At 46.0% G+C, this 24,785-nt stretch overlaps 2 protein-coding genes across 6 annotated transcripts in view; one reads left to right on the top strand and one right to left on the bottom strand.

The window, feature by feature from the left end:
• The window catches only part of MAP3K13 (mitogen-activated protein kinase kinase kinase 13), an 86,430-nt gene extending 65,408 nt beyond the window's left edge, over positions 1-21,022 (top strand). For 3 of the 4 annotated variants that reach the window (XM_064457139.1, XM_064457140.1, XM_064457141.1), the window contains 13 exons: positions 559-742; positions 1,192-1,383; positions 2,192-2,350; positions 5,332-5,490; positions 7,170-7,278; positions 8,252-8,361; positions 9,488-9,604; positions 10,136-10,273; positions 11,280-12,024; positions 13,462-13,532; positions 15,995-16,292; positions 16,975-17,072; positions 17,162-21,022. In XM_064457139.1, coding sequence (XP_064313209.1) covers positions 559-742; positions 1,192-1,383; positions 2,192-2,350; positions 5,332-5,490; positions 7,170-7,278; positions 8,252-8,361; positions 9,488-9,604; positions 10,136-10,273; positions 11,280-12,024; positions 13,462-13,532; positions 15,995-16,292; positions 16,975-17,072; positions 17,162-17,198 — 2,417 coding nt within the window. In that variant the 3' untranslated portion in view covers positions 17,199-21,022. Of the gene's footprint in view, positions 1-558; positions 743-1,191; positions 1,384-2,191; positions 2,351-5,331; positions 5,491-7,169; positions 7,279-8,251; positions 8,362-9,487; positions 9,605-10,135; positions 10,274-11,279; positions 12,025-13,461; positions 13,533-15,994; positions 16,293-16,974 lie in introns of all 4 variants that reach the window. The other variant, XM_064457142.1, reaches the window with a different exon arrangement.
• A 1,410-nt stretch (positions 21,023-22,432) lies between these two features.
• On the bottom strand, positions 22,433-24,763 carry TMEM41A (transmembrane protein 41A). 2 transcript variants are annotated; one of them, XM_064457147.1, is made up of 5 exons: positions 24,575-24,758; positions 24,335-24,488; positions 23,866-24,027; positions 23,221-23,359; positions 22,433-22,878 (listed from the first exon to the last, which is right to left on the bottom strand). In XM_064457147.1, exons 1-5 carry the CDS (start codon positions 24,670-24,672, stop codon positions 22,658-22,660), a joined length of 774 nt encoding a protein of 257 aa, XP_064313217.1. In that variant the 5' UTR covers positions 24,673-24,758; the 3' UTR covers positions 22,433-22,657. The 2 variants fall into 2 exon arrangements, with proteins under 2 accessions (XP_064313217.1, XP_064313219.1); XM_064457149.1 differs by lacking the exon at positions 23,221-23,359 and having other exon boundaries at positions 22,667-22,878; positions 24,575-24,763.
• Between the last annotated feature and the right edge of the window lie 22 nt (positions 24,764-24,785).

Raw genomic sequence — 24,785 nt, 5'->3', positions numbered from 1 at the left:
TTACAATCTGCCACCTCTGACTTTGCCTTTTATTTCCTACTTTTGCTCTGTTTCAGGGGGAGGGGGAACCTTTTTTTTTTCTTGTCAGTTGTCAATGTTAGATGGGTTTTTTTCTCATCTGTGCTTTTCAATGGAGTCACGTACTTTCTAAGAGATACCATCATCATTCAATTCTGGAGTACAGGACCTGCTCCCTAAATTTCCAGTCCAGTGTCCCTGGTATGTTAAATTGCTGCCTGCCGATTTGAAGTGGCTCACCCGAGTGGTGAGCGGTGGTGGTGAGCTCTGTTGAAAAAGCAGCTGGGAGGATGGGAAGGAAGAGGCTGGAGGTGACTGTGATGGGCGAGAGGAGCTGGATGAAAGGGAGGCTGGGGCTGAGCATGTGTAGTGTGTGCCTCAGCTGCACCTGTACTGGGAAGAGATACCATCTACCATTCCCTGAAAAGTCCACCTTGAGATATAGCAAGGGAGGTGGCAGGTGCTGTCCAGGTATGATCTTGCAGCAGAACATTTTTGTCTTGATCTTTTACATTGTTTCCTTTCATTGCCTGTGCCTAGATACCTGGGAGGTCCCATTCGAGGAGATCTCGGAACTGCAGTGGCTGGGCAGTGGTGCACAAGGAGCCGTCTTCCTGGGCAAATTCCGGGCAGAGGAGGTGGCCATCAAGAAAGTGAGAGATCAGAATGAAACGGATATCAAGCACTTGCGGAAACTCAAACATCCTAACATCATTGCATTCAAGTAGGTTGTGAAATTTTTTAGAAACATACCTTTATCCAGGAAAGAGCCATCTGTATGTGTACCCTGGCCAAGTTTTTAAAATCCAGGGACTAAGCTGTCTGTAGAACAAAATGGGTGGTCGTCCTTCCTCTCAGATTGTCACACATTCTTGAGAAAACAAAGCTATTGATGTCGTTCCCTCCTGATGCTGCATTTTGCATGCAGGCTCACAAAACACCTGCTGTGAACCCTACAAACCTGCAGGTGTGGAAGTTGAAGGAAGCCCACCCCTGGCATCAGTGAGACTCCTCCTGTGCAAAGCGTGCAGGAAACGTTCTGTTCAGTAAGGCGGTATTAGTAGAGGGTTGCCCAGGCAGAGTTACTCTCCCGCCCCTTGACTGCCACCTTTGAGAGTTGCTCTGGGTCTTTTACTCTACTGATCCTCACTAGCTGCATGTTTTCTTTGACAGGGGAGTTTGCACTCAAGCCCCATGCTACTGTATTATCATGGAGTACTGTGCACATGGACAGCTCTACGAAGTCCTGCGAGCAGGGCGGAAAGTCACCCCTCGGCTGCTTGTGGATTGGTCCACAGGGATTGCAAGTGGGATGAATTATCTGCACCTTCACAAAATCATCCATCGAGACCTAAAGTCACCAAAGTGAGTCTCTAGCTACTTAAACATCTCCCAGTTGGTTTTTTTTTAGTTTTTTTTTTTTTTTTTCTTGAGGAATAGTTTAAAGTTAGGTCAAAAGCCCCATTATTGTTTTTCATGTTGACTAAAAACTAAGGAGGGCGAAACTAATGAAACTTATTGGCACTCCACTCCTGAGCTGCAATTTAACTAGACTGAAAATTTTACCAGTCATTACTATTACCTTACATGGTAAATAGTTGTGGTAATTTGGTGGTGTCCAGTCCTTTTTGAAAGCGGGATACTCCGTTGCCTTCTGCTTTTTTATTTTTTTCTTCTGAATTGTTCTTTTGTAACTTCTCTGGTTTTCTGGAATGCATCTTTCTCATTTCTCTGTTGTTTTCTGACTAAAACTATCTGGCTGCTTATATTCTTCTTCTCTAGATGTTTATCACTCCTTTAGTCCATGACATATGCATTAGGATAATACTTTTAAATGGTTTGCAGTACAGCTTAAGGTATAGCTTTACTAAAACTTTGAAACACCCCCAGCTATAGTGACTCTTCAGTGACTTGTTAGTTTCAATTTTATCAAGAATGATTTTTGACTTAGAGCATTTAGAAATGCATTTGAGGCAAAAAACCATAACCACCCCAAAGAAAGTGAGTGCTTTCATTGATGTAAATGCATCTTTTTTTTTTCTCGTGCTGCAGTTGTGAACAGGATGGCCTCCTCAACCATAACTGTTTGTGTTGATTAGGAAGGAATTTAATCCCAGTGGCTGTTGTGGTACAAGAAAAATTGCAAAATGCTGATTTCTTTCTTCCCCCCCAGCGTTTTAGTTACACACACAGATGCAGTAAAAATTTCAGATTTTGGTACATCTAAAGAACTCAGTGATAAAAGTACCAAAATGTCTTTCGCGGGAACTGTGGCTTGGATGGCACCAGAGGTGATACGCAATGAGCCTGTCTCTGAAAAGGTGGATATCTGGTGAGTAGTATTTAATGTTTAAGTATCTTCACCTTCTGATTAGCCAGTTGGTTTCCCAGCACTTTACGTGTTCAGCACTCTTTTCTCATTCTAGGCATGGGGATAGCTTGCTCTGTGGTGGACTATCCCTTTCTGCATCTGCCTAGCACCCTGAACTTTGTTACTGAGCCCTGGGCTATAATGGAAACAGAAATGACATACATGTGTAAAAGCTGCATGTTGAGGTCTGAAGGTACCTAATGAGACTTGGTGCAGACTATCTGTGTCTTGCAGTAATGTAACACTTTGTCCCTGTGTTCAGGCCACAGCTTTCTTCCACTCCTGGTGCTCAGGGCCTCCTCAGCAACTTCTGCAGCCAGGTTATTTTTCACTTGCTTTCTACCCTCTTCAGAGCCATGCTTGAGCTGTAGGGAGGCCTCTACTCTGCTAGCTTGAAGGGTCTGACCTTCTGCTTTCTGCATATAATGGGCTTGGCCATTATATGTACAGACACAGGATTAAAGTCCAGTGAATCTAACCCGGGATCCAAGAGGGAGGAAACAAGGATGCATTGCAGGAATTTTGGACGCCTGTTTCCATCCCATGTGAAAGGTACTCTGTGTCCAAAGGAACACAAGGAAAGGTACAGATCTCCGTGCTGTTAAAAGTACTTCAGAGCAAACTCAGCCTTGGAGCTCCTTTGGGATTCTTCTCTACAGGTTTCAGGGTCCTCAAGGGAACTGCATCTCTGTTTCAACCTTGTTTTTTCCACATGTTAAATGTTAGGAGCCAAGTCAAATGCCCTTCTCCCTGCTTTACAGCCAGGATGAATTTTCCTTCTTGTGGCTTTTTAGCTTCAAATGTTGTCACCTCCCTTACACAGTGTGAAGCTGCAGGTCAAAGCTGTGGGTGGTTCAGAGCGCGAGTGGAGCCTGACAATAGCCTGCTGCTGGTGTTTTAGCTCGGAGCTGGGTCATGACTTCAAGTCAAGGTTTCCTGCAGGGAAAGGGAAAGTCTTGTAGCGTGCAGTATACAGCTCTTCTTGTGCCTGCAGTGTTTTGCCTGTTCATTTTGTGTGGGTGTAGCAGGCCACAGCATAGCCAGCTCTTCTGGGAGAAACTCTTGGATTGTGTTGGAAAGAAAATACACTCACCATTTGTCTTCTGAGCTCCTCCCCCTGAATCACAAGTTCATGAGGAGGAATGGTGCTGGATTTCCACCGTCAGCTTTCTGTCCTCGAGAGTGGCTTAGGTTCAGGAATATTGTGTGGAGCGTCATGTCCAATAAAAACCAGCTGCTAGCTCTGCTGAGGTCTGTGGGCACTCCTTTCCTTCTTTCCTCCTTTCCTCAGTGACTTAAGAGATGTTGCTCTTTGGTGCAAACCTAGAAGTGTCTTTGGTGAAATTTCCTCTTCAGTCTGCTACAGTGGTGATTGATCAAACTCCTTGACATCCATTCCTCCCCCAAAATGAGTAAAAGCAATGTTCATGAATGCTGACAGCAAATGAGAACAGATTCTTAAACTCCTTATATGTCTACTCTCTTTCATCTTTAACAGCATGCTAAAAAAAAAAACCAACAACTATAGTCTTATCAGGTGTCTTGAAAATAATTTTAGTTCTGAATCATAACAAAGCTGAAACCAGATTGGGGTTTCCTGGTAGTTTGTCCAACCACCTGGATTCCTGCTTTCCTGCAGCCCACGGAAAAAAATTTTGAGAGAAAAAAAAGTTCAAATGCTTCTTGTTTTAGTCCATATCCCCGCCCCATGATTTGAAGCCAATGGGCTTTGAAAGTGCAATGTTTTTCACATGAAGTTGTGTTTGCTCACTGATGGCGGTTCAGACCTAGGCAGTTTGTCCCTTAGGTGTTCTTCTGTACTTAATAAAAGCAACTTGATATTAATACGATCCAGAAACACACTTCTCACTTTTCACCTGGTTTGATTTGCCAGCAAGCTTGACAGGGCTGGTGTCCCACAGATGGATGGCGCATGCAAGTAAGGTGATACGTCTGGGTTTGAAATTGAGATGGTTGTCCCTCACCTCGTATAGCAGCTGGTTGTTAATGTACAGTAAGAGTGGTGCTGGTTATCAGCAGTATTTTGTTTACCTCTGTATTGACTGGTCTGATGTTTCTTTCGTGTTTTGTTGGGTGAAGATTGTAAATAAAACAAATAACTTTGCCATTATAAGGTTTTGGTCCTTATAGATCATTTCACTAAGGAAGAGAAGCAAAATGAGTTTTCTTACGTATGTCTTTCAGCTCTTTTTATAAAAGGTTCTTTTCCATGCAAAATTCTCATAATTATTTTTTTTCTTTCTTTTGCCTTCCTTTCTTCAGCACAAAATAAATTTCAGATGAGACTACATGTGCTTTTGATACTGACACTTATGCATGTTGCATGTGTTTGTTTCTGTGTTGCAGTAGTTCTATGGATGAGTCTCAAACCTATGAAAATCTTACCTAGGAGTACATGTAACAGCAGAGGGAGCTTTTGGCTAGAGAAAAAAAAAAGCTAAATGAAATGCAAAAAAGAAAACCCACAAAACACAATCTTTTTTTCTGTTGTCTCTAAGATGTTTATCAGTTCTGTCTGTCCTGTAGACTTTTGACTGTTCTTATTGGTAAGAACAGATCATCTGCTATCTCAGAAAAAGCTATCTTTCCTCTTCATTTAACAAGAATGAGATTTCTTCTGTACCAAAAAGCTTCTAATGTGCTTTCAGAATTTTTAAAATCTCACAAAGAAATAGGAAAGGGTGGGTGAAAACCAGTGTGGCTTGGTGATCAGCCCAGTGCTGGGGCAGAGGAGGAAGAGCTACCTCATGTATGAAATAGCTATTCTTGGTTAAAAACTAGTATGTAAACATTCGTGCACCTAGTTGCAATTTCAGATCAGACATACCTGACAAAGAGTGGGGTTTTTCTTCCAAGCTTCAGATGTTTGTGTTAAGCTGAATTAACACAGATTTTTTTCTTGTGGTTTATTTCTTCATCAGGTCATTTGGGGTAGTTTTGTGGGAGCTGCTTACAGGGGAGATTCCCTACAAGGATGTGGACTCTTCGGCCATCATCTGGGGAGTGGGCAGTAACAGCCTGCACCTTCCTGTTCCTTCCACATGCCCAGATGGCTTCAAAATCCTCATGAAGCAGACCTGGTAAGATCCTGAACCCTGCACTTCCAGCTCTTGCCAGATGCCCAGTAAAACCAATGAAACCAGAGTCAGGGTGAGAGTGTTGAGCCCAGAGCAAAGGGCTTTTAAATACTCTCATGCTTGTCATGAGAGTAATAAATTTTTATGTTCTGGATTCTGCTTCCTTGGGCAACAGGCCCAGACCCCAGAAGGACATTTGGAGCTTAGAGGAAGTTGGAAGGGGACCTGTCTGACTTGCTGGGTGGACAGAGCAGGGGAAGGAGTGGGCAGACACTGTTGAGATAGGCTAGCGAGGGAGGAGGAGTTCAATAGGAGAGAAGTGGGGGAGTAGAGCTTGATGGGAAACCCAGCAGGGTGATGGTTACCCATGAGCTGCCTGTCCAGTGAGAATCAGGAGCAGGCAGCATGAAGGTCATCTTCAGTGGCCTTCACAGAGGTGGTTGCTTTGTTGTAGCAAAGTAGGTGATAAAAGTTGGCTCTGTGGGAAGAGAAAAGAAGCTGGAAGGAAAGTAGGAGTAAAATTTGAGTGCTTCAAGAGTGAAGGAAGTGATTTTTCACTCTGAAACCCCCTTGTAAGTGACTGGCTTTTGAACTGGACAAAGAGAAATACGAGTTTTCTGTATGAAACCAGGATTTTACAGGTATAGATATAGAAAATGCTTTGTTTCCTCCACATGCCCCATTAAAGTTGAAATTCTTTGTCTAGGGTTCTGCATGAATGCTTTGTCTTCATAATTGCATCTTGACACAGAGCATAAGTGGTCTTCCAGCATTTTCCTACTCCATGAGTTTTATGAACCATCCTCTCAATGGCCCAAAGGGGCAAACAGGCCAGAGCATCTATGGATCTTTTCAACTGGCTGTTTACCCCCCTGACCCTGAGCTGCAGCAGGTTGTGCTGTTGCCATATCTGTGCTGAGACATGCTCTGCCTGGTTGTGCTTCTACGCCTGGCTGCAAAAGGCAGGAAGCAGTTTGTGCAGCTCTGAACACTGAGTATATACACTTGTATCCCCACCTAGTGGAAGTAGATGGTTTGTAGGGGAGAGGTGGTTGAAGAAGCTGTTTGTTTCTTGTCCTGATCACTGAGTCCATGCAGCAAGTCTGGTGGGTTCAGTCCCGAAGCTTGAGTGCTTGTCTCTTTTCTCAAAGATACAAATGTTTTTGTTCTTGAATGTGATCTTATAGAGATGTTCAGTGCATTACAACACTGTGTAGGCTCAGGCATTTAGTATATGACAACATAGATATGTTCGGTGTTTATAGAGACCCTGTTTTGTTGAGTGTAAATTATCATTTCTACTAGACGGATTATTCCCATTATAAAATTTGGAAATTAGCGGGATAATGAACTGAGATCTGTTTCTTCTTGACAAACAAGTTAGGAACAGTTTTGGTTTATATCCTATCTGTCACTTTGTAATCACATTTTCCTATTTTAAATTGTTTTCATCTCCTTTGTTTCTTTAGAATAGATCATCACAAACCAAAAACTGAATACAAACCAGCTGTAGCACAATAAACTCGTATTCAGCAAAAGAGAAAACCAGAAAAGCTCTTTTGCTCTAATATGTCAGCTACGCTATTCAGAGAATACATTCCAGTGAGAAACCATTTCAGAAGTGTAGTAGCCAGCAGTGCTAACCTCATCTCATGCTTGGGTATTTGCCTGTTTTGCTCCAGGCAGAGCAAGCCCCGGAATCGTCCCTCTTTCCGGCAGACACTGATGCACCTGGATATCGCATCTGCTGATGTGCTGGCTACTCCTCAGGAAACCTATTTCAAATCACAGGTAACTGGAGAATGGCTGTAGCCCATGAGTACTAGAGTTAGCTCTAAGGATCTGGTTTCAGGGGCTGCACTGAGTACAGCAAAAGTCTGGATCCATTATTTCAGTTTGATTCTAGGGGAGAAGCAAACTGATGGGTATTTGAAAATCTTTTACCCAAATTCACAAACTGAGATATCTGCTGATGTTAGTCATAAACTCAATGTTTCTCGTTCACTTCTACCTGAGACTACTGACTTCAGATGTTCTGCTCCCAGCTGTTCTCCCAGTACTTTTGTACAGGTGAGAGCATGAGACTGCTGAGAGCGGAACTGCTGCATTTATAGTGAAGATGAGCAGGGCAGCCAGTGGGACAAAGAGCTGTTACAGGACAGCGAAGGGACTCTGGGACTTTCAGAGAAGATCTAAAAGAGTATGTTCTTAGAAATTCCTCTGAGTCCTACCCAGCGAGCTGTTGTCTGCTCCCAGGGAGGGAATGAGAATGAAACCTTGCCTCCAGTACAGAGGATCTATACAGTGTTGGGCTTTATGACAGGAAGTGGGTACATTTATAAAAGCTGCAAGAACCACGGCTTCAAGGGACAAACAGAGTTAGTATCACCCTAGTGACAGTCATCGTTGTCATGAATATAGCTTTCCAAATCATAAGCCTTTCTGTTTATGTTGCATGCCAAAAGGGAAGAAAGTGTTGTCTTAGGATGAAAAGAGCTTTAGGAATTTTTAAAAATATTTTTTTGAAAACACAGGTGTCTTAAATGATCTAATCAGAGCACAAAATTGGAGATACTATTTGAAAATGCTGGAACTAAGGATGCTGCAACCTTGTTACCCAAAATGATTCAGCTAACAGAAATGTATTTTCAATCCAAACCCATAATTTTCTGCACACACAAAGAATGGTGCCCAAGAGTTTTCCTTTGGTGCAACCAGGGATCCCGGTCCTTTGTAAATACCTGAAAGTTAATTGCTTCCCTAGGCTGAATGGAGAGAAGAAGTGAAGAAACATTTTGAGAAAATTAAAAGTGAAGGAACTTGTATCCACCGGCTAGATGAAGAATTGATTCGTCGTCGAAGAGAAGAGCTGAGGTCTGTCAAGTCTTTTATGTTTACTGCCTGCTTTTCCCATCCAGCCTTCTCTTCATGAACTAAATAAGCCCTGCTCCCTCAGCTTCTCTTCACAGCCCCTGACTGTCTTCATGCTCCTCTTGTACTGAGGACCCCAAAACAGGACTCAGTATTCCTGGTGGCATAAATTTGGGCAGCCTAAATTCCTTGTCAGTCCAGAAACTGAAGCTCCCATGGGCATGCCCTAGGCCTTGAGCACTGCTTGGCTGATGGAAAGCTATATATAGAAACAGTGGAAACTGTCACTGCTCTTGGGCAGTCTGAACAGTTTGCTTCAGGCAAGACAGGCAAAGGCTTGTGTTTACCAGGGAATATTTCTGCCTGAGTTTTGGTGTTTGCAATAACAGCACTGAAGCAAGTACATCCATCTCAGTGGAAAATGCATCTTGCAGTTTGCTATGAGCTTTCTCTGCCCTGATACTTTATTTGGATTAGTTATTTCCAGAGAAGTGAACACACTCCAATTTATCAGGCCACTGAAATTAATTTTGAACATTAGACCAACTTAAAAATGAAAGCAGAATGTTTATTTAAGAAAGTGTTAGCTTCTGTGGTACAGATTTGCAAATATAGTTATGACAAACATAAAACACCAAGTAGCAGTTCTATGTCAAACCTGAGAAACCAAAGGAAACCTTGTTCAGTAGTTTGATGAAGTTGTTGATCAGTGCTCTCTAGCCCTAGGGAGCTATTGATGGTCACACCTTTCTGCAACTATACTGTAGCTGTAAAAGCATATTGCTTTTTTGAAATACAAACAGATGACTTCTTTCCCTGTTTCTTTAGAAGCTGACTTAGCCCCTTCTCTGTGCAAACAGGATGATCAGGCCTTGGCCAAAGGGCCTGTGGATGCATACGAAGCATTTGCAACTTCTCTAATGAGATGCATTGCCACTTTTTCAGGACTGTTAAACACTTTCTAAATCATATCAGGATTCATTGCTGTATCAAGCCCTCTGGGGTTCAGTGCAATACAGCTGGCAAATTTTACTTTAGAAGGCCTTTTCCTAAAGCCCCTGTACTTTTCCTTATTCTCTCTTGGTCCATGGACATCAGATTGTGGAGTAATGATTTTTCTGTATTTTAGACATGCATTGGATATCCGTGAACACTACGAGAGGAAGCTGGAGCGAGCCAATAACTTATACATGGAACTCAGTGCTATTATGCTGCAGCTGGAGGTCCGTGAGAAGGAGCTTATAAAGTATGTATCTCTGGGCATAATGGCATGCCATGCATATGGCAATATGCACACAGGAGAAAAAAAAACCCCAATGCTTCATTTCTAAACTGCATAGTAGTACTAGTAGATTTAGTGCCCCTGACAAACTTACAGGGTAAAGAAAGGGCTGGCAAGCAGAGAGAGGCCCCTTAAGAAAAGGTTACTACAGACCACTTAGTGCACATATCTTTATGTGTGACTGGGAGAAAGGCATCTTTCCCATTTGGTGTTGGTGTCTTTTGGCCCTTTTGTAAAGAGAAAAGCGTGCTGTTTCCGTACTGTGCATCAGGGCCCTGTTCCAACTGCCTGATCTCTGCAGAGAGAATTTAGAAAATGACTATTTCCTTTCCTAGAACAGCATGTTGTGTTGCACCCAGCCATAGCTGGGAAACAGACACACAGTGCACTCACAGTGGAGCTGTGTTTCTGTCTAGCAGGAGCTGCAGTTGGATAAAGAGAGAACTGATCTATTGCTTTTTTGATTTTTTTTCTTTTTTTCCTCCCCTGTTTCAGGAGGGAACAAGCAGTGGAAAAGAAATACCCTGGGACTTACAAACGCCACCCAGTCAGACCAATAATCCACCCTAATACAGTGGAGAAGTTGATGAAGAGGAAAGGGGTCTCCCATAAACCAGGCAGCCAGACTAAACGGTAAGAAGTAGCAACCTAGTTCTGTGCCAGGAACCAGCAGTAGATCCCCATGGAGATAAGCAGGCAGCTTACTTCCCATTGAGTCTGATGACAACTCAGGACAGGCCAAAGGGGTGTTCACTCTTTGGCTTGGTCTGATCCTCAGAACCACAATTGTTTAATTATCTTAAGGTAAAAGGGATGAATCCTGCCATCCCTTCTATCTAGGCAGCTCTCTGGAACTGTTTGATCCATATGATTTTTTTCACAGATGATGGTGCTCTGACAGGAGGTATCTAATGTGTTGTCTTGAATTCCTAACTGTCCAAGCAAAAAGCAGTTAGATCATCCTTGACTTGAATAGGTAATAAGCAGGGTAAGGGACTGGAAATCAGCCAGCCCTCAGGGGTGATGGATTCATTGTTGAGGAATTAAATGGGCATTTGAGATTTGGGAATTCATGCTGTCCTTTCAGCTATTTCATTTCTGCATGACTTTCAGAAAGTGAGATTTTTCTCTTTTTCAGAGTTGTCGTCTATTTTCTTCTTCCCTTTTGTGGGATTTCCAGGAGTTAGAGTGCCCTGATTAACAGTGAATAATCACTTCTGAATTAATATCCACCTGTACTTCTGAAATGAGTAGGCTGATAACCATCAACAGATTGGGACCCTATTGTGCTGAGCATTGTATATGCACATAGTAAGAGACATGCCCTATACCAAGGTCTTTGCGGGGAGCTATTTTGGGAGCAGAACATCAAAAAAGAGTAGAAAAAGGAGAGTATGTCACAGATATTGGAAAAAGCAGCAAGAAAGGAGTGTAGAGTATGATGGGCTGAGCAGAAAGGACATTGAGTGGAGAGAATCAAAGGAAACTAAATGCAGAAGTCAAACAGCTGAAGGGAAGCCTGTAGATTTTAGAAAGCAGAGTGTGCTTATGGCTACAGCTGCTTCTTCATACTGGCTGCGAGCCAACGTAATTTCTTAGTTTGTGGTTTAACTTGTAATTTCTGCTGACTGTCTCTCAGGCCAGATCTACTGAAGTCAGAGGGCATACCCAGCACAGAAGCAGCATCCAATGGCTCACCAGTCTCAGGAAGTCCCAAAATGTCAACACTGAGTGGCAAAAGCCGCTACCGCAGTAAGCCACGTCACCGCCGAGGGAACAGCAAAGGCAGCTACAATGATTTTGCAGGGATCTTGAAAAACCAGCCATTGCAAGATGATGCACCCCCACCTCCACCTCATAATTATTCTCATCCTCCTGGCTTACCACAGCAACATGGCCATAGCCATCCCCATGGCCATCACTCACGGCTTCATGCCCATGGACAAGATATTGCCAACTGCGCAAACAACTTAAGGTACTTTGGCCCTGCAGCAGCGCTGCGGAGCCCTCTCAGTAACCATGCACAAAGGCGGATGTCTGGTTCCAGCCCTGATCTCATCTCTGCTGCCATGGAAGCAGATTGCCGAAGGAATCTAGAGAGCAAAGAAAGCAAAGCTGATCATTGGGAGTGTTGCAAAACAGATCCATATAATTCCTGTTTTCAGTGCAGGGAAGAGGACAGTGGTCAGGTACAGAAGTCATCTGTTGAAACAGGGATGAACCATTCTCAGTCACCAACATCTGTTTCCCTGTACGAAAATGCGCAGTTCATTGAGAAGATGGAGGAAGAGGGCTTCAGCAGCTGTAAGTCAGCGTCTGCCCTAGGCACTCCCCAGCACATGGCTTCCTCAGCGCTACCTTGCAAACCAAGACCCCTTCAAAAGGTAAGGACAAAGCATAGTGATTTGAAAAAACCCAAAGCTTGCTCATCTTCTCCCTCTCCACCAAAAGAAGGTGTGTAGCATAGGCTAGTGTCTGAATACAGGATATTGGCAAAGCCATGTTTCCCATGCACACAGCAGTAGAGTTACATGTACACAATTTTGTCTTAAAGATACCATGCCTGCCTGAACTTTGCTTTGTGATCTGGATATACTTTTAAAGTCAATTTTATTGAGAAGTACTGTAGGCATATCAGAGCATACTACTAATAATGAGGGTTGTCAAATGTAGTTTTGATAAGGCCTAGTTCTGTTACTTGCAATTTAGCCAGTTTTTGTTTGAGCTGAAACTTGGTCTACTGAATTTTTATTGTTGAAACAGTCTCAATGTTTTCAAGCCTTTTTCAGAAAAAAGGAAGGTGTAAATGTATTATTTTGGCTATATTACATGTCAGGTACCACTTCCATTGAGAATCTGTAGCGCTGCTGTGCCTCAGAATAGAAATACAACATTTGCCGTGGTCTGGGGGACGTGCCTTTTGCTGCACCTTCCAGAAAGTGTCCCCCTTGACCAGATGTCATCGTTCTGGTGTTTTGTGAAGATGTTGCAAGAGTCAAAAAGATGTTACGGCACAGTGGTACGGAAACAGTTCTTCCTTATTCCTCCTGCTTGTATCCAGGTGGTGAGAGAAGTAGGAACCAGTCCAAGTGGAGTTCCAAGAGCAGAAAAACTGGGCCTGAGTGGAAAAGTGAAGGAAAAGAGGATGAGTACCAGACCGAGAGTGTGGTCTGGGCCCAGAATGAAGGGAGGAGGAGGACCTCGTATCACAAGGGGATGGGATGAGATAGAGGCTGAGTCTGAGCCAGGGGTTAGCAGGTTGGGTAGGATAGAAGGCAGCTGTAAAAACCAAAAGCGCAGAGGAGGATTTGCATGTGAAAAGGAGAACAAAAGGCTCTGTGCTCTCTGAGGTAGAGAATGGAACAAAACTCAAGTTTTCCTAGTTGGTGAAACCCACCAGCAAGGCTGTGTCATCCCCCATCCTGCTCTGTGATGGGCTCATGTAGAAGAGGGTCAAAGTCATAAAGCCAAGAGTGCCAGATCAGCTCAATAATTTATATGGATTTTAGTGTGCTACTAATTACTTGATTTGCTTCTGTAAAAATGCAGACCATTACGTACTCATTGCCTGTTAAAGTACTCCAGTGTATTTCAAAGTCAATCACTCCAAATTCAGAAATGGCAGCATTAAGACTGCCTGAAATAATCTGGTAAAAAGATGTCTGAGTCAGTTTTTGCTGATACACAAGTTTTTTTCCTGTCTAGATTATTACAGCCCATTGACACAGTGACTTTGTCCTGGAGGACCAAGGGGCAGCTGTGCAGTCACATGTTTGTTCTTTCACAAATGTGATTTCATTCTTGTCCATGTTTTGTGCCAGAGTGGTGATGACTCTTCAGAAGAGGAAGAGGGCGAAGTAGACAGTGAAGTGGAGTTTCCCCGTAGACAAAGGTAAAAGGTGAACTCGCTCTAATCTCTTTGGTTACAGCAGCTGCACACCAGCATCAAAACTATGGAAGGTGCTGGCAAAAGAACAAAATCACATTCAGTGCATCTTGTCTGCCCTCAGTGATCCTCCGTGTTCACTCACTGTTTTCAGCCTGTTTGGAGATATTTTCTCCAGCACGGTTTTTCTGCTGCAGGCTGTAGCACAACCTGATCACGCTTGATACCAATATTCAAGCTATAAACATAAGCTGCTGTATCTGTTTCACCAGAATCAGAATTATTGGATGTTGGGACCCTTTGTGAACTCTTTCAAATGTTGTTTATTAACTGTTGCTGTAACGGGGCTGGCTCCAGCATCTTTGTAGTTGAATTCAAGTAGGATTGAAGAGCTAGGTGACAAACAGCAGATCAGATTTGGTGGTGTTGCCTGTAAAATAAGAGACTTGAGGGGGCATTTCTACCTAAGCATAAGTAGTAGTTCAGAGTTCTGTGCTCAGGAAAGAGGTCATGGCATTGGTGCAGTAGCTTCATGAAAGCAGCTGCTTGAAGTGCAGAAGTGATTCAGCGGGCAAATAGGTTAAGGGTTATCAGGAAAGGAACAGAGAAGAAAATAAAAGCTTGTGTGCTGTTGTATACATCCATGGCACACCTGCAGCTTGAATCCTACCTAAATGCCACCTTCATTGCTCCAGCTCAAAGATCACGGTAAAATCTGAAAAGGTACTGAAGAGTGTGACAAGAACGTTAGAGATGGTTTTCATAGAAGAAGAGATTAAATCCATGAGGAAAGTTTGTCTACCAGGAGGAGAGGCGATACTGGAAGTGCGTGAGATCATAATTTCTGTTGAGAAAAAAGACAAGGAATGATTCCTCACATACATGTTAGGGACACCTAGTGAAGCAAACAGGGGGGTTAAAATGAATGAAAGGAAGTGCTTTTTTCTATCCAAAATATTTTCAGATATAGAGCTCATTGTCAAGGTAAGCTGTGAAAATCAAAACATGAACAAGTCAAAGTGTTAAATATATGGAGTATAGATCTGTCAGTGGCTGTTAAGCACTGTCATCCAGGCTTGGTCTTCAGCTCAGATTTGCTGAATAGTACAAACCAGGAGCATATGCTAGGAGAAAGTAGGCTCTGTCTGCACACTCTGTTCTCATACTTTTACCAGATTATTTCTTCCTCCCTAGGGTTGGAGACAGAATATGTTGGGCTAGATGAGTCTGCTGACTTATATGGTTCTTGTGTGATTGTTGCTGCTTCTGTGATTTACTAACATGGCAGACAAATTGCCTTTCCTGAATTCAATGTGATGACCTGTTATGGGTGTCCTGGCATGTTCAGTCAACTGATATTTTGTACCATTACTCTTGAACCCTGGCATAAGGCAATTTCCACATTCAAGTAACTGTGAGCTTATTTTTTGAGCACACATACCTGAATTCTAGCCTGGTTGTTGGGATCACTGTCAGGTGATGTAGATATTCCCAGCTGAATTAGCTTGAACCCTACAGAACAACCTTTCTTTAGGAAAAAGGACTGTTAAAGAAAAATACGCTGCAGGGAAGATCAGCTAATATGAACATGCAGCAGACAAGACCAAATAAGAACAGATTAATTTAAAGGTGAAGCTCTTGAACTACGCCATTCAGAAGGTGGTAGATTTCCATAGCTCCAAGTTGTGAAAGGCAGTGCAACACTTTGCAGAGCTCTTGCTACCAGCCTTGCAGACCAGTTATGACTCAGCTGGAGAGATGTTCTTAGGGTGGGAAGAGGCTGTTGGAGAGTTGATGTAAAGCCTTTTCTAGGGGTAGGACCTGTTTTGATCAAAGACAGTTTTGGAAGGATCAAGCCTGTAGCCCAGTGTGGAGAAACAATCGGGCAGTATTGAGTGCAATGAGCCTGAGCGGTGTCTGCCAGGGAGAACAGAACTGAGCAGCCAGGGCTGCCTGTTACAGTGAGCGAGCCCTGCTCTTGTTGTGCTGAAGATGCCAGTTAAAAGTACAGGTGCAAAAATCTGCTCTGCATTGCATGCTTTGGAAAGGAAGATGAGAGCTTTGCCAGGGGAACCTGTGTAAGGATGTAGCAGCCACTCTGCATTCACTGCACTACTAATGTTGTGAGGGTTTTGACTGTACTATATGTCTTGAAAGCAAGCTGCCTGATACCCTTGCTACACATCAGAAACCTTATGTTCAAACTGTAACACTGTGCTGGCTCACCAGCTCATTCTTACTCTGTGCAGTGCGAGCATGCACAGAAACCTGTCCACTAAGAAGCTGTAACTTTTCTAGCTGGCAGTGAGCTCTTGGGGACAGGCTCACCCAGGGCTGAGTGGGCCCCAAGAGTGGGGTCTGTTGAGGCTGATTGTAGCATGGTAGATGAACACAGCACGCAGGAAATTGCTTTTCCTCTGCAATCAGAGGCACTGTAATACAAGCTGAACGACTCTCCTGGTTTGCAGACCTCACCGCTGCATTAGTAGTTGCCAGTCCTATTCAACCTTCAGCTCGGAGAACTTCTCTGTGTCAGATGGAGAGGAGGGGAACACAAGCGATCATTCAAACAGCCCGGATGAGCTGGCCACCAAGCTGGAAGATGAGCTGGCTGAGAAGCTGGAGGACATGTTGTCCCAGACTCCAGAGATTCCCATTGAAATCTCCACCCAGTCTGACGGTCTTTCAGACAAAGAGTGTGCTGTGCGGAGAGTCAAGACTCAGATGTCTCTGGGCAAACTTTGTGCAGATGAACACAGCTGTGAGGTGAGTTGTAAGTTCAGCAATTCCCTCTTCCTTCTATTGAGTAAAAAAAAAAAAATATTAGGGAAAGGAGTCCAAGGTCCAGAAAGTCGGATGACTTCCTGGGAAATGCTGTGGTAGATGTACTACAGCAAAGCAACTGCTCAAATACTCAGTCTTTCTCATACCTGGACAGATGAGTAGACAGGGGAAGGTGGCACAAACAAAAGCTGAACATAATTTGCTAGTCAAAATGAGTGTGATACTGGGAGGACATCAGATTTGCAGTTGCACTAAATGGGATAAAAAAATTACACATAAAGTTAGATAATGGAAGGGATATAAACTGTCTGCTTCAAACTTATCAATTGGCAGCTTTGCTGACGAAGCAAGAATGATTTTCTTCCTTTTACTGTCTTTCACGTGTTTGGGAGGGGTAGGGCAGAGCCTGCTGCACCATCTTCTCATAACTGTCTCTGTATTTGATAGTGCTCTGACCAGATAGTCTTCTGCTGTCCCCTCGTTGAGGGGAGACAAGTGACCTTTGGTAGGGCGATGGTGTGCTTTTGATATCTCCTATGTGCTGCCAATTGCTCCTTCTCTGCTGGTGCTCCTTTGCCTGTCTGCTGTTGCAGATTGGGATGGTGTGGTTGATCTGCGGTGCAAGAATGTTGCTCAAGTCTTCCCCTTTCCTTTTGCTTTGCAGAACCCACCACAGTTTGGAGAATCAGACTGTGACTCTTCTGAAGGGGAGTGTTCTGATGCCACCGTCAGGACCAATAAGCCCTGCAGCTCTGCTACTTGGTAATACAGATCTCCCCCAAAGCTTCCTGATACTTGGCATTTTGATTTCCCTGAGATTCCACTTCATTCCCCTTCATCACACTTTACAGGAAGAGAAGATGCTTCTCCTTCCCACCCCAGGAGTGATTTGCAATAACCCGAATCTCTGGAAAATGTCCAAATGAAATTAATTCTCTTTGAGCATTTCAATCAAGAATGGCAGGGATGTATTTTATTGAATAATCTAGTTACTGTAACATGGATATTTATTTTTTTGACATTTTAACACTTTTTACTGTAAAGAGTGGATTGTATTTATAGACACACAGACTTGTTGCAAAAAAAAAAGTTCAGAAAGCAAGCACATTACAGAGAACATCCCGGGAGTCCTGCCTGGACAGCTTTGTGTACAAATGCAGGGGGATTCTCTTGCTGCTTTCACAGGGGACCAGGCCTCATGGCCCTGAAGATTGGAGAACAGATGAAGAAAACTAAACCACTCAGTCTTATCAAATGAGGAAGCATAAAAAGACCTTACTATAGGGTAACCTGTGAACAAAGTGGATTCAGTATAACCAGCTGGGTCATTTTTAATCAGAAGGTGGACATGTTCCTGGAGAAAACTGGTACTGAGGTGCTAACATCCAGGGTCTTCTGAGTCGATACATCCCCAGGAATGTAATAGTGGGTTTTATTTTATGAATTTTTAGTTTCTTTTTTTAATCAGCATTTTGTTGTCAGATCCTGCAAATGTATTCTAACCTCGTCCTCCTGAGAATTGGTATAAGAGCGCTTCTTAACATCGTCCTTGCTTCACTCTGGCAGTGTTGACCTCCAGTTGAGCAGGGAAACCTCTTTCAGATGCAGTGTGCCATTTCCCAGTTTACTTCCTCCTCTTACCTCCTGTCTGTTTCAGTCAGTCAAAGAAATCAATCAAATCAGTGTTGGAAAAGCAAGAACTTGCAAACCGTGGAAAGCACATTCTGCAGAGCCTGAGCACTCTTCTGGGGAGGAAACTGGAGATGCCTGTTACTGGACTTGGAGAAGCAGTCTCTCACCTACAACAGCATCAATAACCAGCAGAGAGCTGTGTGTTGAGGGGGAAGACTGGGAATCACTGGCCTAGATAAGAGCATCAGCCCTGCCCTGTCTCCTTATTCACTGTACATTCTTGAAAGCATTAACAGCTGCCTGCCCTTCATGTCAGGCTTTGTGTGAAACGGGTTGCACAGGGAATATTGATGGCTGTGGCACAGCTGTGTCTGGGGTGTACCCTGTTTCTCCTTCAAGCTGAAACTCTGCAGGTGAAAGTGAGGATAGTACTGGTATGTGACAGGCCGAGGCATTGGCAGATGAGAAAAATTTGTTTTCTGATAGAACTCATAGTGCCTTCCCTTCAAACACTACTCTTCTAAATCAATATTTAAAGAGAACAAAACGCTAGAGCACGTTTCCCCGCCCCACCTTAGCTGATATCCCCCTGCAAGAGCTTTCACTCTGCCCTTCCTAGCGTGCTGGCTGGCGTGGCTGTGCCACGGGTGCGTGGCGCGTGGCCACGCTGCTGGGTGCTGCTCTGCAGACTGGCACACCAGCCTGAGATGAACGGCAGGAATGGACCGTGGACAGGTACTTCTGTTGCTTTGTTTGTTTACATTTTATGTTAAAATATTGGTTTGAATTTAACTGTGGTAATTTATAGCCTCATGGCAAAATGAAGGAAAATGTCTTACTTATACAGAGAGCAGTATTGTATGAGCTAAATTATCCCATATTTTTAAATTTTTGTAGCTGGACTACACACAGATCTTAAGTTATGATGTTATTTTATTATTTATTATCATTTCTGTCGATCAGAAGGTTGGCTTCACTGCTAGCACAATTGTAACCTGTTTGTGTGGTGTTACCTTCTCCCTGGTCACTGGTGGGGATGGGAGCAGAGCTGGTCTCCGTGGCTGTCAGTAGCTGTCACCTCTTGTGATTTCCAAGGATGCTGTTATACCGGGGCAGGGAACCTGTCAAGGCTGGTCTGAGGGGGATGGATGCAGTCAGCTCCCTGGGCCCTGTGATACTCCCTGTGGTCGATGCTGCAATTTGCTTCTGTTGCCAGTAGAGTTGGCAGCCCCTGAGCTGGTGGTGAATGGTGATCAGGGAGCAAGTGGCTTTTGAATTGATCACAAAGTGAATAACCATCAGAAGATCCCCTGGCAAGAGCATCCAAAAGGACAAGTGGGGAGGAAGGCAATCACTCCAGGCAGCGCGTACAACATCAGGGGTGGCCAGCAGTGGATCCACATGGTGGATCCCCCTTGCAGGACCAAGCAGCTGCTGGAGAGGAGAGGGAGTGACCAGCTCACCCCTGCCTGCAGCAGCAATACTCAGCTCTGGGTGGAGGCAGAATGCAGAGGGGAGTGAAGCTCTTTTCTGGCCTATTTCTTGTTTCGTCTCTTTTTCCTATCCCTTGTTCTGCCTCCCAAACATTCTCTGTCTCTCAGCCAGTGGCAGGAGGAGGCGGTAGGGCCAGAGAGGCTTTGTTGTGCTGTGAGAGGGGTTTTGGTGTGGAAAAGGTGGTGCAGATGGTTACTCAGTAGGCTGGGGGCAGCAGGCATTTAGCAGTGGAGAACCGTGTGCATGTAACATACGCACACACACAGAGACGAAGACCAAACTATTGCATAAAGAGAGTTTGAGAACTACCATCAAATGTCCCCCACAGCAGAGGATGCCAGGCCTTATGCCCCTGGAGAGACTCTGCTACTCAGATCTGGCAGGCTTCGTGAGCTCCATCAGGCAGGGCTGTTTGCCACCCATGGGCAGCGGGATGTCAGCCCAGTCCATGGCCCTGCGGTGCCTGCTGCTTGTGGGCAGCACTGGTGTCCTAGGGCAGCCCTACAGCAATAGGCCCAAAGCAGAGCTGCCTCCAGCTCAGGCCTGTCAGAGTCTCCAGGGACTCTGGAGAAGTCCCTCTCACAGGGACTTCAGTCTCTGATGATTCAGTCCTTAACAAAAAGATCCCAGAGGGGTTTCAGTAGTTGTGGTCTCTGTAGAGTGTAGAGCTCCTCCACCATGTGATGAAGCTCCTCTGGGCTTGCAGAGAAGCATAGAAGCTTTGATGTGTGGGATTTTGGGACCCTTCTGGGCCAGCTGTCCCAGGTGTGTGCTGATTCCTGCCCATCCTTGCCCGGGGACATACTGGCCCATTCTGCAGCCTGGAAAAAGCAGAACTGAACCCTTCAGGTTGTCTGCTGCCACACTTAGCTCTAGTTTCTTTACATGCACGGGTCATTGCACTGTTATGGTCCAGCAATGCTCCTCCTAACTGCTGCCTCTGATGCAGTATCCCTCTGGGACTGCCACTAGGGCTGCCCTCCCTTGCCGAAATGTATAATCCCAGCCTCCCCCTGCACACACATCTCGTGCCCTCGACTGCATGTGGGCAGGGGTGGTTCAGCAGCCCCCTGCATTCCTGGGACAGTTGCTGTCAGTTCTGCAGGGGGTTATATAGGCATTTTCCTTAGCAAAACCTACGTGGAGTTGCACATGGACATGATCTGCACATTGCCATATGGGCACCTCTGCTGTGGTTTCTTGCACTTTCTCTCCTAGCAGGGGATGGGGCTGAGAGGCGTAAATTGGCCTGCTTCCTCCTTGCAGTAGCACCACATTTGCAGGACAGAAGTAAACCGTGGGTTCCCTTTTCAGCATCCCAACTACCCTGATCCAGTTCTCATGGCTGCTGACAGCTCCTGAACACTAGCCTAGATTTTCTCCCAGAGCTGAATGTTGCCTTCCCCACTGTTGTGTTAAGTAACCATTTCATCTTGGCCCTGTCCAGTAGTGTTCATCTCTCCTCCCTACTCTGCGGATTCCTGATACAAACTTGATTTTTTTTGTATTGAACAGTGTACAGTGATGGAAACAAGAATGACTATCAAAGCAAACAATGCATGGAATAAAAAGCCAGTGTACTTCAACGCTTCTCATGCTGGTCTGGTGATCTGGGAAGGGTTTTCAATGTACTGTGGGATCATGTCATGAAGCCTTTTAATAACTAATGATGCTAGAGAGCGGCTTATTGTTACTTGTCTCTGACTGCAGCTGAAATGGAACTACTGGGAGCTCCAAACTACACACACAGCCTACCAAGCACTTAGGTGTCCCTAAGTGTTGTTCTTGCTTGCCAAATGAGTAGTTTTTGCAACATGAGCTCAGGGGATTGAATCTGCAACCATGATTTCTCATCCTGGGAACTTCCCTGTCCCACTCAGTTCCAACCCCACTGATGGGGAAGGTGCTAGAAAGGATGAAGCATTCACTATCAGCTTCCCAAGTGCTCTGGGATCTCCCATCTGCCTCCTTCCATGCCACAGTTTACTTTATCCTCTGACTGGAGGGTAAACTCATGGGGAGCAGAGCAAAGAGGTGCAAATACCAACAGCCCCAGAGCACAGTATCACGCCTGGGGGCTACTGTTCTCCAGCAACTGGGACAGAGCCTACCTGCTTATTTGGAAACCTAGTTACACATGACCAAATGCATAGGTTTAAAGGTGCTTCTCAGGGTCAAATCGCTGCCAGCCAGGCACATCCCACTTCTTTTTTTCCCCCTTTAGTCTTTGTGGGGAGTAGCAGACACTGACAGACCTCAGCAGCAATGGTGTGTGTGCTGACACATGAATGATACAGGCGGCTCAGAGCTGGCCCCAAAACCCCCATGATGTTGTTGCAGGCTGTGCTTACTTACTATCTGAATGATGATGAGGAACAATCTTCTACAACTGTGCAAACTCTCCTACAGAAGGTACAGGGACCCTGAAACATCATCACTTGTTTCTGAACTTGGTACTACTGCACCTAACGGCGCAGAAGTGCACGGTTTGTCATTTTAGGCCAAAAATGCTAAATAAGTATGGATTTGGAGAGGGCAGGGCCTGCCTAGAGCTGGGAAATGCTGCTACTAGAGTGGCGATGAAAAACAGCCAAGGCTTTTGCCATTGCACCTCAGCACAGTTCCATGTGCTGGGAACTTCTCGGTGCCAAGGGATGAAGCCAGCCAGAAAAGCAGCCTGCCTCACCCTCAGAGCAGGCAGCAGCTGACACCAGTCACACCATCAAGACTAGCCAGGCGCACAAAGCTGGACTTGGTGTGAAGTGCGGGAGCCCAAGGGAAGCCTGGGACTCAGGCTGTTAGGGAGACTGCAGGGAGTGCGGTGCTTGGCCCCTGTGTTCAAGAGCTGGGAAGGACTATGGGGTTCTGATTTGCCTTCCTCCCAGGATGCCAGTACTCCTGATTTTTTTTTTCCCATTGCTAATACATTTGTAGTGGGCTGGCAACACCCTCAGGCACACTGGAGACACAGGCAAACAGGAAACAGGCAAATTAACTGAAGTGTTCACAATGCCCCTGTATAACGCTCTCCGTGCAGATACATGCACAGTGAAACATTCATTAAAAATAAGATCCTTACACCTCCTCTTAGACGAGAAGGAGGATTAAAAACTGCAATTGTCCTTGGTCCACGGTGGCACAGAGCATGCAGAATATAACCCACAGGAAGAGACCTGCAGCTTTTGCAAGACAGTCCCCCACCATCTGGGGCACCTGAGCCATCACAAGCTCTTTTTGCCATTGAGTAACTGAACATGCTTGTCTTCATCCAGCTTCAAGTGCTTCTTGCTGTATTTCTTGATAAGGGTGCCTGGTATCAGTGCTGCCACAGCCATTGCAAGCAGTTTGAGCAGCGTGTCCCAGGAGAAAATGGTATCCAAAGAGGTGATTTGTGATAGAATGGCTCCTGTCTGCACACAGATGAAATTATATGGTGTAAGACCTGAAAGAATCAGAGCAGAGAAAAGCCTGTTAGCATCCCCTCCCATGTAAAATGAGCTCAAATATGCCCTTGCTGAAGGCCAGATGCAGGGGTCTGTGTTCATAACTGAAAGAATGGGGTGTGATTCAAAACTTCGCTGCATCAGTGATGCATGCATATTTGCAAAATGCTGTGAGACCTCTGAATAGAAGGGCAGCGTGAAGGCAAATGGCTAAATGGGGCAGAGTCATGGCTATGACCCTGCTGCTCTGCCTTCCCCAACTCTGCATACTACGCAAGGCTTGGCGATGAGGAGAGAGGCAATGTCATGCTGCCCCCTCAGATGGTCTCCTCAGGCCTTACCGATGAGAACGGATAAGAAGAACTGGGACACAGGGATGTTTAAAATGGGTGCTGAGAGATTCAGAAACCAGTTTGGTGTCATAGGGAACAGCCTCAGGAACAATAAGAAAAAAAATAAGCAGCTCCTGTTCTCTTCCACCTGCCAAGAGAAACATTCCAAATTATTTCTGCTCTTCAGACAGCAGTAACATCTGAATGTCTACGACAGTAGAGTGAACTTAAGTTTTCTTCTAACATGGGGCAACATAACATCAGTCCAGAACTGATGAAAAGAAACAAGTTCATGTATGTATGGGGAGTCCCTTCCAAGCAAGTGGAGAAAATGGGATCTAACCTGAATGACAGATCAGGAACTCAACAGCAGAACCACCTCCAGCTGTACAATGTGGCACAGTATGGCTGGAGGCAGTTCTTGAGCACAGGGGCTTCCCCATCAATCCATTACCTTACTTCTGATTTTCCTTAGGATCTGGGATTTTCTATGCACCCCCTTTGCAAACAGTCTTGCTCCCAAGAGCGCAGTCTGCTCCCAGATTAACTAATCTGAAGCATCCCCTGCACTTATTCATCTCTTTACTAAGTCAACCCAAAAGGCAGCCTCATCCCGGGGGCATTCTGGGTGCCTGCAGAACCTCAGCTGCTTACCTTTCTTTGCAGCTGCGCCACTTTATCAGGAAAGTAGTAGACGACGAACTGCTTTCCGAACGCACCAGAGAGCAGGTAGCAGAAGGTTGCTCCCACAGACGTCAGCGCCGAGCACAGCACCAGCCCGGTCCACGGCCCAAAAAGTGCCCCAGCCAGAACGTTCTGCCAAGGCACGACACCGCGTGAGGGCCCGGGGATGCACCCAGACACCCACACGCGTGTCCCCTCGGCCTGGCTGCTTGCAGCCGCCGTCGCTTTGGCTTCTGGAGGGCACCGCGCAGACCCGTTTCCTCCCGCGGAGCCGTGACTCACCCAGCACGGCACCGACCTTGCACCTTGCCCCAGCAGGCAGCGCCTGGGACGGGACGGAGGGGCAAAGGGCCCCTCGGAGGAGTCCGTACCGGCTCCCGCCCTGCAGCCCCCCGCCCGGCCCGGCACGGCACGGCACTGCCCCGCCGCCCTCCCCTACCAGGAGGCTGGAGCCGGGGATGGCGAAGCTCTGCTTGTAGAGGTAGGCGGCGCAGAAGAGGGTCAGCGCCGCGCCCCGGTGCTGCCGCTCGTAGTCCCGCAGCGCCTCGGCCAGCTCCCGCAGCTCCTCCAGGTCCGACGGGAACCGCAGAGGCCTGGGAGTGGGGGAAGAACACGGGGAGACCCGGAGCACCGGCCCGCCTCGCCCCCCCCGCACCACCCCCTCCGCTCCCGCACCCACCTGCGCGCCTGCCCCGCGCTCAGCCGGACCGACAGCAGCCAGAGGGCGGCCGTGGCGGCCGCGAAGAGGAGGAGCAGCCCAGCCAGCCGCCGCCACATCCCGCCACACGGCCCGCCGCCGGCCCGGCCCGCCCCCGCCCCGCGTCGGAGCGGAGCGGAGCGGAGCGGCGCGGGACGGGACGCGCAGGCGCGGGGCGCGGCCCCGGGGGCCC

Source organism: Phalacrocorax carbo, chromosome 7, assembly GCF_963921805.1.
Source record: "Phalacrocorax carbo chromosome 7, bPhaCar2.1, whole genome shotgun sequence".
Lineage (NCBI taxonomy): Eukaryota > Metazoa > Chordata > Aves > Suliformes > Phalacrocoracidae > Phalacrocorax > Phalacrocorax carbo.
This window is presented reverse-complemented; position numbering and strand designations above follow the sequence as displayed.